Source organism: Populus euphratica, unplaced genomic scaffold, assembly GCF_000495115.2.
Source record: "Populus euphratica unplaced genomic scaffold, PopEup_1.0 scaffold157.1, whole genome shotgun sequence".
Lineage (NCBI taxonomy): Eukaryota > Viridiplantae > Streptophyta > Magnoliopsida > Malpighiales > Salicaceae > Populus > Populus euphratica.
In genome coordinates, this window is record NW_011500044.1 from 373,706 (window position 1) to 386,752 (window position 13,047).

At 35.6% G+C, this 13,047-nt stretch overlaps 3 protein-coding genes across 4 annotated transcripts; 1 reads left to right on the forward strand and 2 right to left on the reverse strand.

Moving 5' to 3' along the window:
• Positions 1–4,410: 4,410 nt before the first annotated feature.
• On the reverse strand, positions 4,411–5,310 carry LOC105107384 (dirigent protein 22-like). Its single transcript, XM_011001283.1, has one exon. It carries the CDS (start codon positions 5,194–5,196, stop codon positions 4,642–4,644), a length of 555 nt encoding a protein of 184 aa, XP_010999585.1. The 5' UTR covers positions 5,197–5,310; the 3' UTR covers positions 4,411–4,641.
• A 581-nt stretch (positions 5,311–5,891) lies between these two features.
• LOC105107382 (protein trichome birefringence-like 41) lies at positions 5,892–10,581 on the reverse strand. 2 transcript variants are annotated; one of them, XM_011001282.1, is made up of 7 exons: positions 10,310–10,581; positions 9,404–10,197; positions 8,906–9,308; positions 6,922–7,093; positions 6,651–6,826; positions 6,391–6,549; positions 5,892–6,277 (listed from the first exon to the last, which is right to left on the reverse strand). In XM_011001282.1, the coding sequence occupies exons 3-7, from the start codon at positions 9,220–9,222 to the stop codon at positions 5,986–5,988; spliced, it is 1,116 nt and encodes a 371-aa protein (XP_010999584.1). In that variant the 5' UTR covers positions 9,223–9,308; positions 9,404–10,197; positions 10,310–10,581; the 3' UTR covers positions 5,892–5,985. The 2 variants fall into 2 exon arrangements, with proteins under 2 accessions (XP_010999584.1, XP_010999583.1); XM_011001281.1 differs by having other exon boundaries at positions 9,404–10,200.
• A 138-nt stretch (positions 10,582–10,719) lies between these two features.
• LOC105107381 (uncharacterized) lies at positions 10,720–12,619 on the forward strand. Its single transcript, XM_011001280.1, has 5 exons — positions 10,720–10,823; positions 11,037–11,121; positions 11,694–11,800; positions 11,899–12,020; positions 12,148–12,619. Exons 2-5 carry the CDS (start codon positions 11,037–11,039, stop codon positions 12,452–12,454), a joined length of 621 nt encoding a protein of 206 aa, XP_010999582.1. The 5' UTR covers positions 10,720–10,823; the 3' UTR covers positions 12,455–12,619.
• Positions 12,620–13,047: the final 428 nt, after the last annotated feature.

The following is a 13,047-nucleotide window of genomic DNA, read 5'->3' on the forward strand; positions in this document are numbered from 1 at the left end:
GGGGGGGGGGGGGGAGAGACTAGGGGGCGGCAAAAAATAAGAGGAAACAAAAGAAAAAACCTAAAAGAGAACTGACAACTCCAGCCATTACCAAAAAGAAAAAGTTGTCGCCCCACCCTTCTTTTGGCAGCTTGGCTCTCCATCTTCGCTGCAAAAGGAGAGAATCCCACAAAGACACTCCCTTCTCCTCCAAAACCAAACTACTCTCTTCTCCCATTAAGCAAAGAAAGACTATCCAAAACAAAACACACGGCAGCCGCCCCTTCAGGGAAACCTAACTTCCAGCAATAAAAGGTAGTCGGCGGCCCTTAACCTTGAAAAAGAAAACCATTAGTCAAGCCCCATCTTCCTCTCCACAGACCAACCGGCCATACACCCGACCTTCCCCTTTCTAACCACTTTCCTTTCATCTTTAACCTTCCACCAGGAGCATCACCTTCTAGCCAGAAGTCTAGAGATCTTCCCTGTTTTAACCGGCCACAGTCCTATGGTCTTCTCATAGCAGCAAACGGCTAAATCAATGTCGAAGCCCCTTCCTCGGTAGCACTTTCTTCTTCAGTCTCCTCAACAGCAACGATTATAGACTAGCCAAGACCGATCATCTCTTTCAACTGGTCAGCAACAGATCCACCCATCATCAATGACCTAGCAGTGGCCATAAAATACCACCAGCAGCTGCATAGCGTTCGACAACAACCCATTCGTCAGCGACCCCTTGGTCTTGTCACCACCTAAAATAGAGAAGATAGTGAAAGAAAGAGAAACAAACAGAAAAGGCAAAAGATAAAGAATGGACATGAATGGAGAATTGAAAAAAAAAACAGATCTAAAAAGCTAACTACAACATATTGCATGTGTTGTGTTTTTGGTTGGTTTTGTAGGTCACTGCCGGCGAGGAGGGGAAGAAGGGAGGAAGCTGTGACTAACCCTCCCACTAGCCTGGGTTTCTAGCTGCAGTGCGTGGAGGAGATGCGTGCCACGTGTCCTACAGTTCCAGAAGGCTTTCCTTGTAAATTCCATATTGTTTTGGGGCTATTATTGTAAATTTAAAATTTATGTTATGTAATTTTTGTTTAGTTGTTTTGAATTTTTATTTTTGAAGTGTGGATGTAAAGAAAAACAAAGAAAGAAGAAAAAGGAAAAGAAAAAAAAATATAGTAAAATAGATGTGTGTGTGTTTGTGTTTTTATTTATGTTATTAAATTATAAAAATAAAATAAAAAGACAAAAAGAATTAAATGTTTAATTTGAATATGATTAAATATCTTAAGGACAAATAAAATCAAGTTATATTTTCCATGAAAATGTAAGAACAAGCTTGTATATATATTATGAGATTTAATAACTGATTTATTAAAGCCTTAGAATTTAATTAATATTTTAGATTTTTAAATCACATCAAACTGTAAAGCAGCTTACCTCATGTAGGGTGTGTTAGGGGTGCTAATACCTTTCCTAGCCACAACTAGTCCCTTATCCCTTGAATTTCTGGCAACGACCAGTACATCTGGGTTTCCTAGTAACCCTCTATTAAATACTAGGTGGCGACTCTCAAGAACTAATCAAGAAAACAGAATGAAAAATCACTGAATCGTCGCGTGGGTGATGTGCGACACTGATAATGAAGGAGAATATATTGATGGAGGTTTCAAAGAGTATTGCACTGTCAAAGGTACCAGAATGGAAAAGACCATTCCAGGCACACCATAACAGAATAACATTGTTGAACAGATGAACAATACCATCAATGAACGAGCTAAAAGCATGAGGTTGCATTCTAGATTACCTCAAACCTTTTGGGCTGATGCAGTTCATACTGCAATTTACTTGATCAATCATGGACCATCAGTTCCTTTAAAGTTTAGACTACTTGATGAAGTATGGAGAAGAAAAGAAGTACAACTCTCTCATTTAAAAGTCTTTGGGTGTGTTTTCTATGTGCATATAAATTTTGATACTCGCAACAAGCTAGATGTCAAATTTAAAAAATGTTTCTTCATTGGTTATGGAGATGAAAATTTTAGATTTTAATTCTGGTATGATCAGAATAAAAAGATTATCAAAAGCAGGAACGTGATCTTCAATGAGAAAGTGTTGTACAAAGATAGATCAAGTACAAAAACAGATGTGGCTGATTTAGATACAAGTCCATAAAAGTCTGAATTCATCATATTAGAAGGGCTTCTCGATGTTACCAAGCAGAACAAAACTCAAGAGTCTTCACAAGAAGATTTAAGCATATTTTTAACCATTACTACACAAGAAGATATGGATCTAAGTGAACTAGCTATTTATGTTCGCAGGTTTTCAATGACTGTAAAGCCTCTACAACGGTTCACAATTCTACTAAATTATATTTTACTGATAGATGGTGGTGAACCATTAACTTATGAAGAATCCTTACAAGACAGAAACTCGAGCAAGTGGGAGTTAGACATGAAGGATGAAATGGAGTCGTTGTTGAAAAACAAGCCTTAGGAGCTAACCACACTACTTGAAGGAAAGAAGGCTTTGCAAAACAAGTGGGTGTACAGAGTAAAGACTGAGCATAACCGAAGCAAACGGTTCAAGGCAAGACATTTTGTAAAAGGGTTTCAATAAAAAAAAAAGATTGACTATTCTAATATATTTTCTCTAGTTGTGATGCTCATAACAATCAGAGTTGTTCTGAAAATAGTAGCTGCAAAAAATTTACATCTTGAACAATTAAATGTAAAAATAACATTTCTTCATAGTGAATTGGAGGAAGATATTTACATGCAACAACTAGAGGAGTTTGCAATACAAGGAAAGGAGAACCAAGTCTGCAAGCTAAAGAAAAACCTATATGGTTTAAAGTAAGCTCTAAGACAATGGTATAAGAAGTTTGACAACTTCATGTATAGTTCGAGATATACAAGATGTCAGGTTGATCATTGTTGCTATGTCAAATATTTTGACAACTCATATATCATTCTACTATTGTATATAGATGATATGTTAATTGCTAGATCTAGCATGAAAGATATTGACAAGTTGAAACAATAGTTGTCAAAATAGTTTGAAATGAAGGATTTGGAAACTGCTAAACAAATACTTGGCATGAGAATCATCATAGATAAAGATAAAGGCATACTAAAGCTTTCACAAACATAGTATGTTAAAAAGGTTTTTAGCAGGTTTAGTATGGATAATGTTAAACCAGTAAGTATACCTTTAAGGAATCATTTCAAGCTTAATAGAGATCAGTCACCAAAAACTAAGCTAGAATATGGATACATGAATAAGATTCCATACGCCTCAGCTATCGGCTCTTTGATGTATGTTATGATCTATACTAGACCAAACATTGCCCATGCAGTGGGAGTTATAAGCCAATATATGAACAATCCTGAAAAGTAGCATTGAGGTACTTAAAAGGTTCATTGGAGACATGCCTCACCTTCACAGTTGGTGGTTTGAAACTTGAAGATTTTGTATATTCTAATCTAGCAGGATATGTTGATAGCAGAAAGAATACTACAAGATACATTTATACTCTAGGAGGCATTGCTGTTTCTTAGAGTTCTACCTTGTAAAAGATAGTCTTTTTTTCAACCATAGAAGCTGAATATGTTGCAGTCTTAAAATCTGCAAAAGAGATAGTATGACTACAGAGTTTCAAGAAAGAATTGGGTAAGATATATGTAAAGGGTACTTTGTATAGCAACAGTCAAAGTGCAATTTTCCTTGCCAAGAATCCAACATTTCACTCTTGGACTAAGCATATTTAGATCAAATATCACTTCATCCAACATTTGCTAGATGATAAACAATTACTACTAGAAAGATCTATGAAAGCAAGAATCTAGCTAACATGTTAATCAAAAGATTTACACTTGATAAACTGAAGTTATGTACAACTTCAGTTGGCTTTCAAGGATAAAAGATAATTCTATTGTTTGTCTCCAAGTATGAGATTGCTAATGGAGACAATCAATGTCCTACCATATACAAGTGATACTACCTAATCTCCCACTTTGCACAGGGTGGAGGACATAAATGGTGGTATAAATTATGACATGATTTATGCCCCTTCCCTCATATATATATATATATATATATATATATATATATGCGCACTTAGTGAAGAGCTATGCCTGTGAATGTAAAAAACACAGAGAGAATAGAAGTGAAGAGAGAGCTTGAATGTAGAGTTGAGTTAAAAAGAATTTTCTTCTTCTTTTTATTTATATTATTTCTTTGAGTAATTAATATAAATCAGTAGTTTTATGAAATAGACAAGTTATCAAACTACATAAATTTATATATGTTTAAATGTCCCAACACTATTTTCCACCAACCTTTGCATCATTGATGTCAGGGGATGTCCTAAACACCATTGTTGTCTTGAATTCAAGTTTCGGTCTTGTATCATCTCTGTGTCCTTGAACTTTTGGAAGCTAATTTTGATTGTTTTACACCGATTTCTTTTTGACACACAGAAAGATTTCGGTCACATCCTTGACCAGTTTCCAAATAACTTGGAGCATGGAGCTAAAAGAAAAATATCTTAAGCGTTCAGCAGTAACTAAGACAGTACAAATCTTGCAAATACAAACAAATCCAGCTAACCCCAGAGGATAAAAAGTGAGCAAATTGCGTATTCATGAAAAAGGGTATTCAGTAGTGTGACACATACACGTTATATTCGACAGTAGCATCACCTTGCTTGTCAAACCAAACTGTATGTGCCAATGCATAGCCATGAGCAAGCCTAAATAGCCCACTACCTCCAACGATTGGCATCTCCCTCACATCATTTAGAATTTGGTTCCTTCCAAGGATGCTAATACTACTTCCATTATATTTACCTTCTGTAAAAGCAAAATTCATAACCATTAGCAAACAAATATCGTTTTGCGAGGCGAGGGCATAGAGTCCTTGAGCTTTTCCAACAGCCTTTGAAGAAATTTCAAGCCCTTCCGTCAACGGATCATCCGCCATCATTGTGCCACCAAAGGCATAATTATCCGGGCCGGCAATTCTAATAGCTGTTGGATTTTTTCCACTAACAATGTCATGGAAGTAGAAATGTAGGTGTGTGGTCTTTTCTATGCGCTTGATAGCTATGGCTTCAGTTTCTTCCTCATAGAAAGCCCCACAAGTGATTGTGCATAAGTAGGAGAATAGGATGAAGTGAAGGGTGAAGAGAGTGCAGGCCACATGAGAAGCCATTTTGTGATTGTGTGATCAAGTGTGTTCTTTATGGCTAGACTGGACTATGATGTGAACTTGTGAGGGTTACTACTTATAGACTTGCAGTAGACGATCACTAGACGAGTAAATTTGCTTTTTGAAGGGGTTGGCCTGTATTGCTGCATTTCTAAGAGAACTTTTCTCCTATTTTGTCAGCTTTTTATCTTTTTTATTCGCCCATTTACTCTCTCTTGCAAGAATGATTACTTTCCTTCCCACGCCTTCAGCAAGCGACATGGAGAGTTTCATTGCTTCGAAGCATATGAAACTATCACGCTTGTGTTCCACTTCTCTTGTGTGTCAGCTACCAACTTTCTGCATATAGAGGACTTTTTTTCTGTGGTTTGTCTTTGCTTCCAGCAATCCTAAATGCAAAGCTTAATACCTTTGTCCTCACTCCCATATTAACTTAATCTTCTCTCAAGAGGAAGCTTAGTCTCAGATTCCTTGCTTCTCCTGTAATTCTCTTGTCCCTTATCAGTGCAGTTGCAAGCAAGAATTAATGTTGGAATATTTTCAGTCTATTCTTGATCAGAGACCCGACAAAGTGGTCTCCAAAACAATTGCAACTTTATCTAGCAATAAAAACTCCTTGAGTAGGGACAAAGCGATTAATCCAAATCAATGAAATTATTCTAATCAGGAAAAAACAAATGACGGAACACAGGATATAGCAAGGAATATGCAATGAGACTGATGGCAGCAAGCTGGCTGGTTTCAATGGCCATGCTATAAACTGCGAGCAACTAACACCTGTAATTTTTTCATCTAACTGATAATAGCTGTGGAGAGAAGTTCATTCCAAGCGTCTAGAACTCCTGCGACACACCAATGAGTACAATCCATGCCTCTAAAGCCATTGTAAGAGCTAGGATGTCCATCTTTTCTTAGCTGTGAAAGAGTTGTTATATTAAGCAAATGAACAGGTTTCTTGATAGTATTTAACACATCTTCTAATGCTTGCAATGCCAGTGGTGAGCCACCAGGGTAAGTTGATCCACTAACTGGCTCTGTCTCCTTTCCACAGTTTGTCACTCCTGGTTTTCCCCATTCCGCTCCACTGATTCAAAGGCGAAGTTCAAGTCATGAAAATAGTATAAAGCAGTGTTGGTTTTAAGTGGATGAAACTAGTTAATTCTTTCTTCATTTATCAAGAAAAGAAGAGAGCCTTACTTGTAATGGGATGGAGAAATTCCCTGAAAAATAACTTTGGTTTTACATGTATCAACATCAGAATCAACCCATTTTGCCCATGTTGTTAAGCCTTTCCGGAAAGCCACCATGCGATCCATGTCCTCGAGTATGGTCTCACCTTCTTGAACATAATCCCATCTGAAATTTGAAACCGAAAAATCAATAACACCAAATCAACTTGATTCTTTTTCAATTGAAATGTAAATCTACTACTTCTGCCAAGTTTTTCGAGCTCATACGGTTGCTTCGGTCCTCTCCTGTACCACCAAAGCCAGGTATTGAACACTAGAACATCCATGTCCTTCCATGTGTTTCCATCCTTGAGCGAATCAAGTTTTAACACCCGGCCGATTTTTTCTTGTTCGATGTCTACCAAGTAGTGGGAATTGAACAGCTTTACAGACACATCGTAATCCTGAAAATTTCAATTCCAATTAATTTTGTAAACGTAAGACTCTATTTTCCTTATAATAGCAATGGCTGCCACCTCTCCAGGGCTAGTTCACTCACCTGGAATGTCACTGTACTGACAGAGTTGTTTGTCTCCTCTGTCATAATGGAATCAGGCACAGCTGCATGAAGCAAGCATAATAGTGACTCAAAATGGTTTAGACTGAGAGAGTCCCCTATAAACATGATCTTCTTGCCCTTCAACTTCTTCAGGAAATGTTTACCATCAAACCTAATGTGTTTACACATTCCAAAATAGTACAGTATCAGGAACAAAATTAATAACTTGTGAAATTCATCAAAATCCATTGAGTTTTTTTTTTCTTTTTTTTTCCTGAACTAAAAGATAAAAAAAAAAAGAATGAAAAATAACAATGTGCCATCATCTAGTTTAGGAGCTACTTGGAATTGTGTTTCAAAAATATTTTTTAAAAAATTAGATTTTTTATTTAGAAATATCTTTTTTACTTTTTACATCATTTAATGTATTAATATCATAAATAAATTTTAAAATTTTAAAATTACATATTATTTTAATACATTTGGCTTTAAAATATAACATTGCGCATCATTTTTCCTACTGAGGAAACCATCGTTGTTTCTTCCGTAATTGACCACAACATATGTTCCCCCCTCTTCTATTCCTTTTAACATCCTCAACAAGTACCAAAAACCCTAAAGAGAAACTCTACTCGTCCTGGACTACAAATCTCAACACAAACCTCAGTTAAAAGATAAGGAAAACGTATAATTTAGCTAGGTATTTCAAGAAAATAAGCTACTACACATATTTGTTTCTCAATTGTGCTACAATCAATGTGATGTAGGCAGGTTTGAACAGTCTCATAGCTCTTAACATTTAGTTGTGGCTGTGTTAGATTATGCAGAAAGCCTAATTATATACTTGTTTATGGATAAGAGAACAAAGTTAGGTTCAAGAAAAGTCATATCCATACCAAACAAGTAGGTTGATGCAAAAATATAATAATTAATTATCTAATTAAATTTAAATTTTATCAAATAATTTTGTAAACTCAATTCTACAGGAGACTTGTTGGAAATAACTAGTCAAGCTTAAGAAGACACTTGAGTTAGACTTTGGAGATGCTATTTGAGCTTTCTTTTTCTTTTTCTTTTTTTCTTTTTTTGGATTTTCAAGTTATTTTTTTATTTTTATTTATTTATTTATTTAGGACTCTATTTTTTCTACATTGTAAACTTTTTAGAGGAGCAAACGATAATTAAAGAAAATTACTTGATAATAAAATACGAACTAGATGTGAAAAACTCTTTCCGACGACAATGACAATGAACTGGATGTGAAAAACTCTTTCCGACAACAATGTTTATGGTATAGAAGACAGAATCATATTTGAATCCAACAAAAGATGTAAGAATATTTTTCCTTTGGCAAAATTAGTTTTTTGAACTTCATATTTCTTGTTTCTCTTTATTTCTTGTGTATACATCTCTTTTTTATATGTAAATATTAATAATTATAAACATTGTTGGCAACAACCTATATTTCTTGGCAACAACCATAATATTTCTTGGCAACAACCTATCACACCTTCATGACATAACTGTTTGATGTCTCTCTCATCAATGCCTGATCACTTGTACAACGAGGAAGCTTGAGGCATAACCATCCTCCTGAATTGCTTATTTCAAGTCTAGACTTGCTAGCCTAACCAAAGTATTGCCACCCATCTTTTCCCAATTGTCTGTAAGTAAACTACAGCTCAAAAGAAGCTGGAAAAAGCTTTAAAACATCATTGCATGGAGAAAGTACAAAGTTCCCTTTTGACCTGTGAGGATTCATTATTAAAGAACTCAAATTATAAAAAAAATAAAATCATCTGGTTATTTAAGACTTGGTCTAAATTATTGGAGATCCTCGCTTAAGTCTTGTAAGTCTTTCTTTTTTAAAAAGAAAAATGAGTATCTTTGTCGATTCAAGAACTCATAAGACTAACAGTACAGCAATGTAGAAAAAATCACAGAGTATTCACACACAAAAAGAGAGATGGATGGATGGATGTACCTGGGCAAGTCACAGGCATTAGGCTGCCATCTATATTGAAGGTAGAGGTGATCAGGTCGGTCATATTTTAGACAATCAAATTCCTTGCGAATAAAAGGGCATGCAAATGAATTGTAGAGAGGATACGACATGTCTTGAACCCAACTTCCTTGATACATATTGCAGACTTTCTTTTGCCATTTTTTCCACTTCAAGTTCTTGTTAGTTGTAAAGGTTTGGAGAATACTCTTTGATGAGGTAGCAGAACATAGACAAGAAATTGTCATGAAAATGGCTAAAAGGACACAACAAGATCTTTTAGTCACAGATTGCATCATTGTGGAGAGCAAAGGGAGACAGAAAGTCAAGAGAGCTTAGTTTGTCCTGTATATGCTCTTCATATATAAATATATGACAGGTATTCCTGTTAAAGGTTCGGATTAACCAATCAAGTGGATTATTTTTTCTTCTTTTTTATTAAGGTTAATTGGATATGGTTTCGACAACGGAATTTCTTACATTTTTGCAGGTTTACATATATAATTGGTGATGTGACAGGAACACAAGCATACGAAACTATTGCTTGTGTTCCACTACACTTGTGTGTCAGCTAACAACTGTCTGCATTTAGAGAACTTATTTTCTATGATTGATCTTTGCTTCCAGCAATCCTATACACAAAGCTTAACAGCTTTGTCCTCGCTCCCATTAAATTAATCTTCTCTCAAGAGGCAGCATAGTCTCAGATTCCTTGCTTCTCCTGTAATTCTCTTGTCCCTTATCAGTCCAGTTGAAAGCAAGAACTAATGTTGGAATCTTTTCAGTCTATTCTTGATCAGAGACCCCACAAAGAGATCTCCAAAACAATCGCAACTTTGTCTAGAAATAAAAACTCCTTGAGTAGGGACAAAGCAACAAATCCAAATCAATGAAATTATTCTGACCAGAAAAACAAATGACGGAATACACAGGATATATCAAGGAACTTGCAATGAGACTGATGGCAGCCAGCTGGCTAGTTTCAATGGCCATGCTATAAAATGTGAGCAACTAAGATCTGTAATTTTTTCTTCTAACTGATAATAGCTGTGTAGAGAAGTTCATTCCTAGCGTCTAGAACTCCTGCAACACACCAATGAGCACAATCCATGCCTCTAAAGCCATTGTAAGAGCTAGGATGTCCATCTTTTCTTAGCTGTGAAAGAGTTGTTAAATTAAGCAAATGAACAGCTTTGTCGTCACTCCCATTTTGCCCATGTTGTTAAGCCTTTCCGGAAAGCCACCATACGATCCATGTCTGAGTATGGTCTCACCTTCTTGAACATAATCAAATAAGAGAGAGTATTCTGTTTCTAATTAAATCAATAATTATTAGAAATTAATATTAGGTGGATGAAATTTAAAAGATTAATTGCTATCACTCATCTGGAATATCACCGTGGTAAAATAATTATCTGTATTTCTTGTGGTGTTGGAAGAAGGCACAGCAGCATGAAGCAAGCACAGCAAAGACTGAAAATTGTTTAGACTCAGAGAGTCCCCTACGAATATAACCTTCTTGCCCTTTAACCTCTTCGAGAAATCTCGACCATCAAACCTGCAACAAGGCTACATAACTAATTTTCGACCCAGAAATATGGATAAATCTATATGATATAATATTTTAGCATATTGTGCTCCCTGCCTTGGCTGCAATGACAAACAGACTTTCTAAAAGATCCATCAATGATAGGAAACCAAGCCCTTCCCAAAGGCCCAGCCATCTAATCAAGCACAACGTACTCATGTAATATTAACAAAGAAAAGAACGGCCCAGCCTGAATCCTTGACCCACCTGTCCCTTGACTTACTGACTTTCCAGCTAGTAACTACCTCTTCTTGGACAAACGACCCTATTAAATCTTCGGGTTCTCTCTTTAATTCAATCACTAATCAAAGGGTAAAGACCAAAACTTTTCTTTTATTTGAACAATAATCAATAAAAAAATTAATAAAGACTTCACGTTTTTTGGGCAACAAATATTAAAGCTTTAATCCTTGTTGTTTCTTTACTAATAGTATTAGCCTAAATTTTGCTTATTGAGAGAAATATATTTATTGTTGTTTTGAAGTTTTTTGAACTGGGTTTTTGTTGTTTCTTGTGTTGTCATAGATGGAAGGTAGTATTGCTAAGGAGCTTTACTCAGAAAGTCTGCAACTTTCAAGTGCTGAATTGGGTTCTAAGCCAATTGCCTGTGGTACGTAGAGAGATTTTTATGATATGAGTTTTCGTCTATTATTTGTTTACTTGACATGTTTGTGATTATGGTTGCTTTGCATGCCCTTTTTAATATGGTTGAGTTAATGGTCTGTGGTTGATTGCTCTTTCTCTGTTTCTGTTTTTCAGTTATTTATTGTTATTTTCTGCATGGAAAATTAGTTTCTTTTTAGTAATTTGGAGCTGAATGATGATCGTTGTTGGATTTACTATGTCAAGCAGCAACCAGGAATTAGTGAAGGAAAACAAAAAGAAAAAGGCTGCAAATTGATGCTCTTTCGTCTTGCATGTGGATGCATGTACATATGCAATTTCCATATGGGTTGATTGAAGAGCAAAACTAAATGATTTTCAATTGTATAGTGTTCCTTAAAAACTACTTTTCTGCTTCATGTGCCACTTGTGGTTTGTGTTTGTCTAACAATTGACTGAACCATTTTGGCATGCTTTCCTTTGTTTCTCACATGTCTGAGATTTCTAATTTATGTGAATGAATCATGACATTTTATTTGGTGGTTCTTAAATAAAGTTAGTTTTGGATTTGGTATGAAGGTGACTTGCAAGATGATGGGCCTTTATGGGATGTTTCTGATGAGGAGTTGGATAGATATTCTGATTTGGACCGGGAGTGGCTAAGGAGACATGATCAATTTCACACTGTAATTTGATAACTCTGTTTAATTTGCTCATCCTTCTGTTTTTTCAACTTGCAGTCTGAGTTTTAAACCTTTTTTTATTTCTTTCCGGATGACTTCAGATTGGATATCGTGATGGCCTCATATCAGGAAAAGAAGCTTCTGCGCAAGAGGGATTCAATATTGGTTTTAAACAATCAGTGCTTGCAGGATACAACTGGGGTGTTGCTAGAGGTGTTACAAGGTAAAGAAATAAGAACATGAAAGAAGAATTATATTATGTTGTAGAATGAATGCTATAATATTCCTATGATTTTCTTTTAAATTCCTTTCTTTTTTATTATTGTTTGTGGATATGTATTTCCATGAAGCGCGCTTGCCTGCCTTCCTGATGCATTGAAGGAGAGGCTGATTGAAGATCAAGAAAAAAGAAACAAATTCCAGGGTGTTTATGAAACAGTGCATTCTGTTTCAACAACAGATGCTCTTAAGTTCTTTCATGATGATGTATTGAGAAAGAAAGAAGAGGAGCAAAGTGAGCATTCTAAGGCTAGTTCTAATGTATCTGGAATGAGTAAAGATAGCTCAGGCTGCAGTCATCTCGAAAATTATGTTGGGGAGCTTCAATCACTCCTTCTTGAGTCTCCTGCAATCAAGTCACATTTATCAGTAAAGTAACTTGTGTACAGAACATAATAGTGTGCGCTACATATTGTCTCTTTATAGAGAGGTAACATTATGAAAATAATTCTCACAATTGTATCACCAATTTTGATTTGGTCCAATTGTATTGCAAGTTTGTTTACTTCCAGTAATTTAATGCATATGAACTTTCTGTTGATATTTTGTTTCAAATCTTACCGCATATTCTCTCTTAAATTTACTTTTGGATGTTGTGGCCCAGAGATGAAAGTCATTATAATCATGTTCATCGTATGGTTACCAACATATCTATGCCAATTTTGGAGAAATTGTAAGCGAAGTATCTAATATTTGAACCGAAAAATGCATGTGAGACTGATTGAACGTTACCAGTTGGGAAGGAAAATTAAACAAAGCAACTTTCAGTTTTCAAGAGCTGTTTGTTCATCAGTCTTCGGATTTTTTTTAATCACAATGTTGTGCGTTTATCATTTGAATTCTGCAGTTGCAATAACATTATGTAGTTAGCATGAGGCCTGTTGGAATGAATCTTCTGGTTGTACTTACCATTGGTTGTAGTTTGCATGTACTACAGAACCTATGGAAACTGAAGTAGTCTCCAATGATTA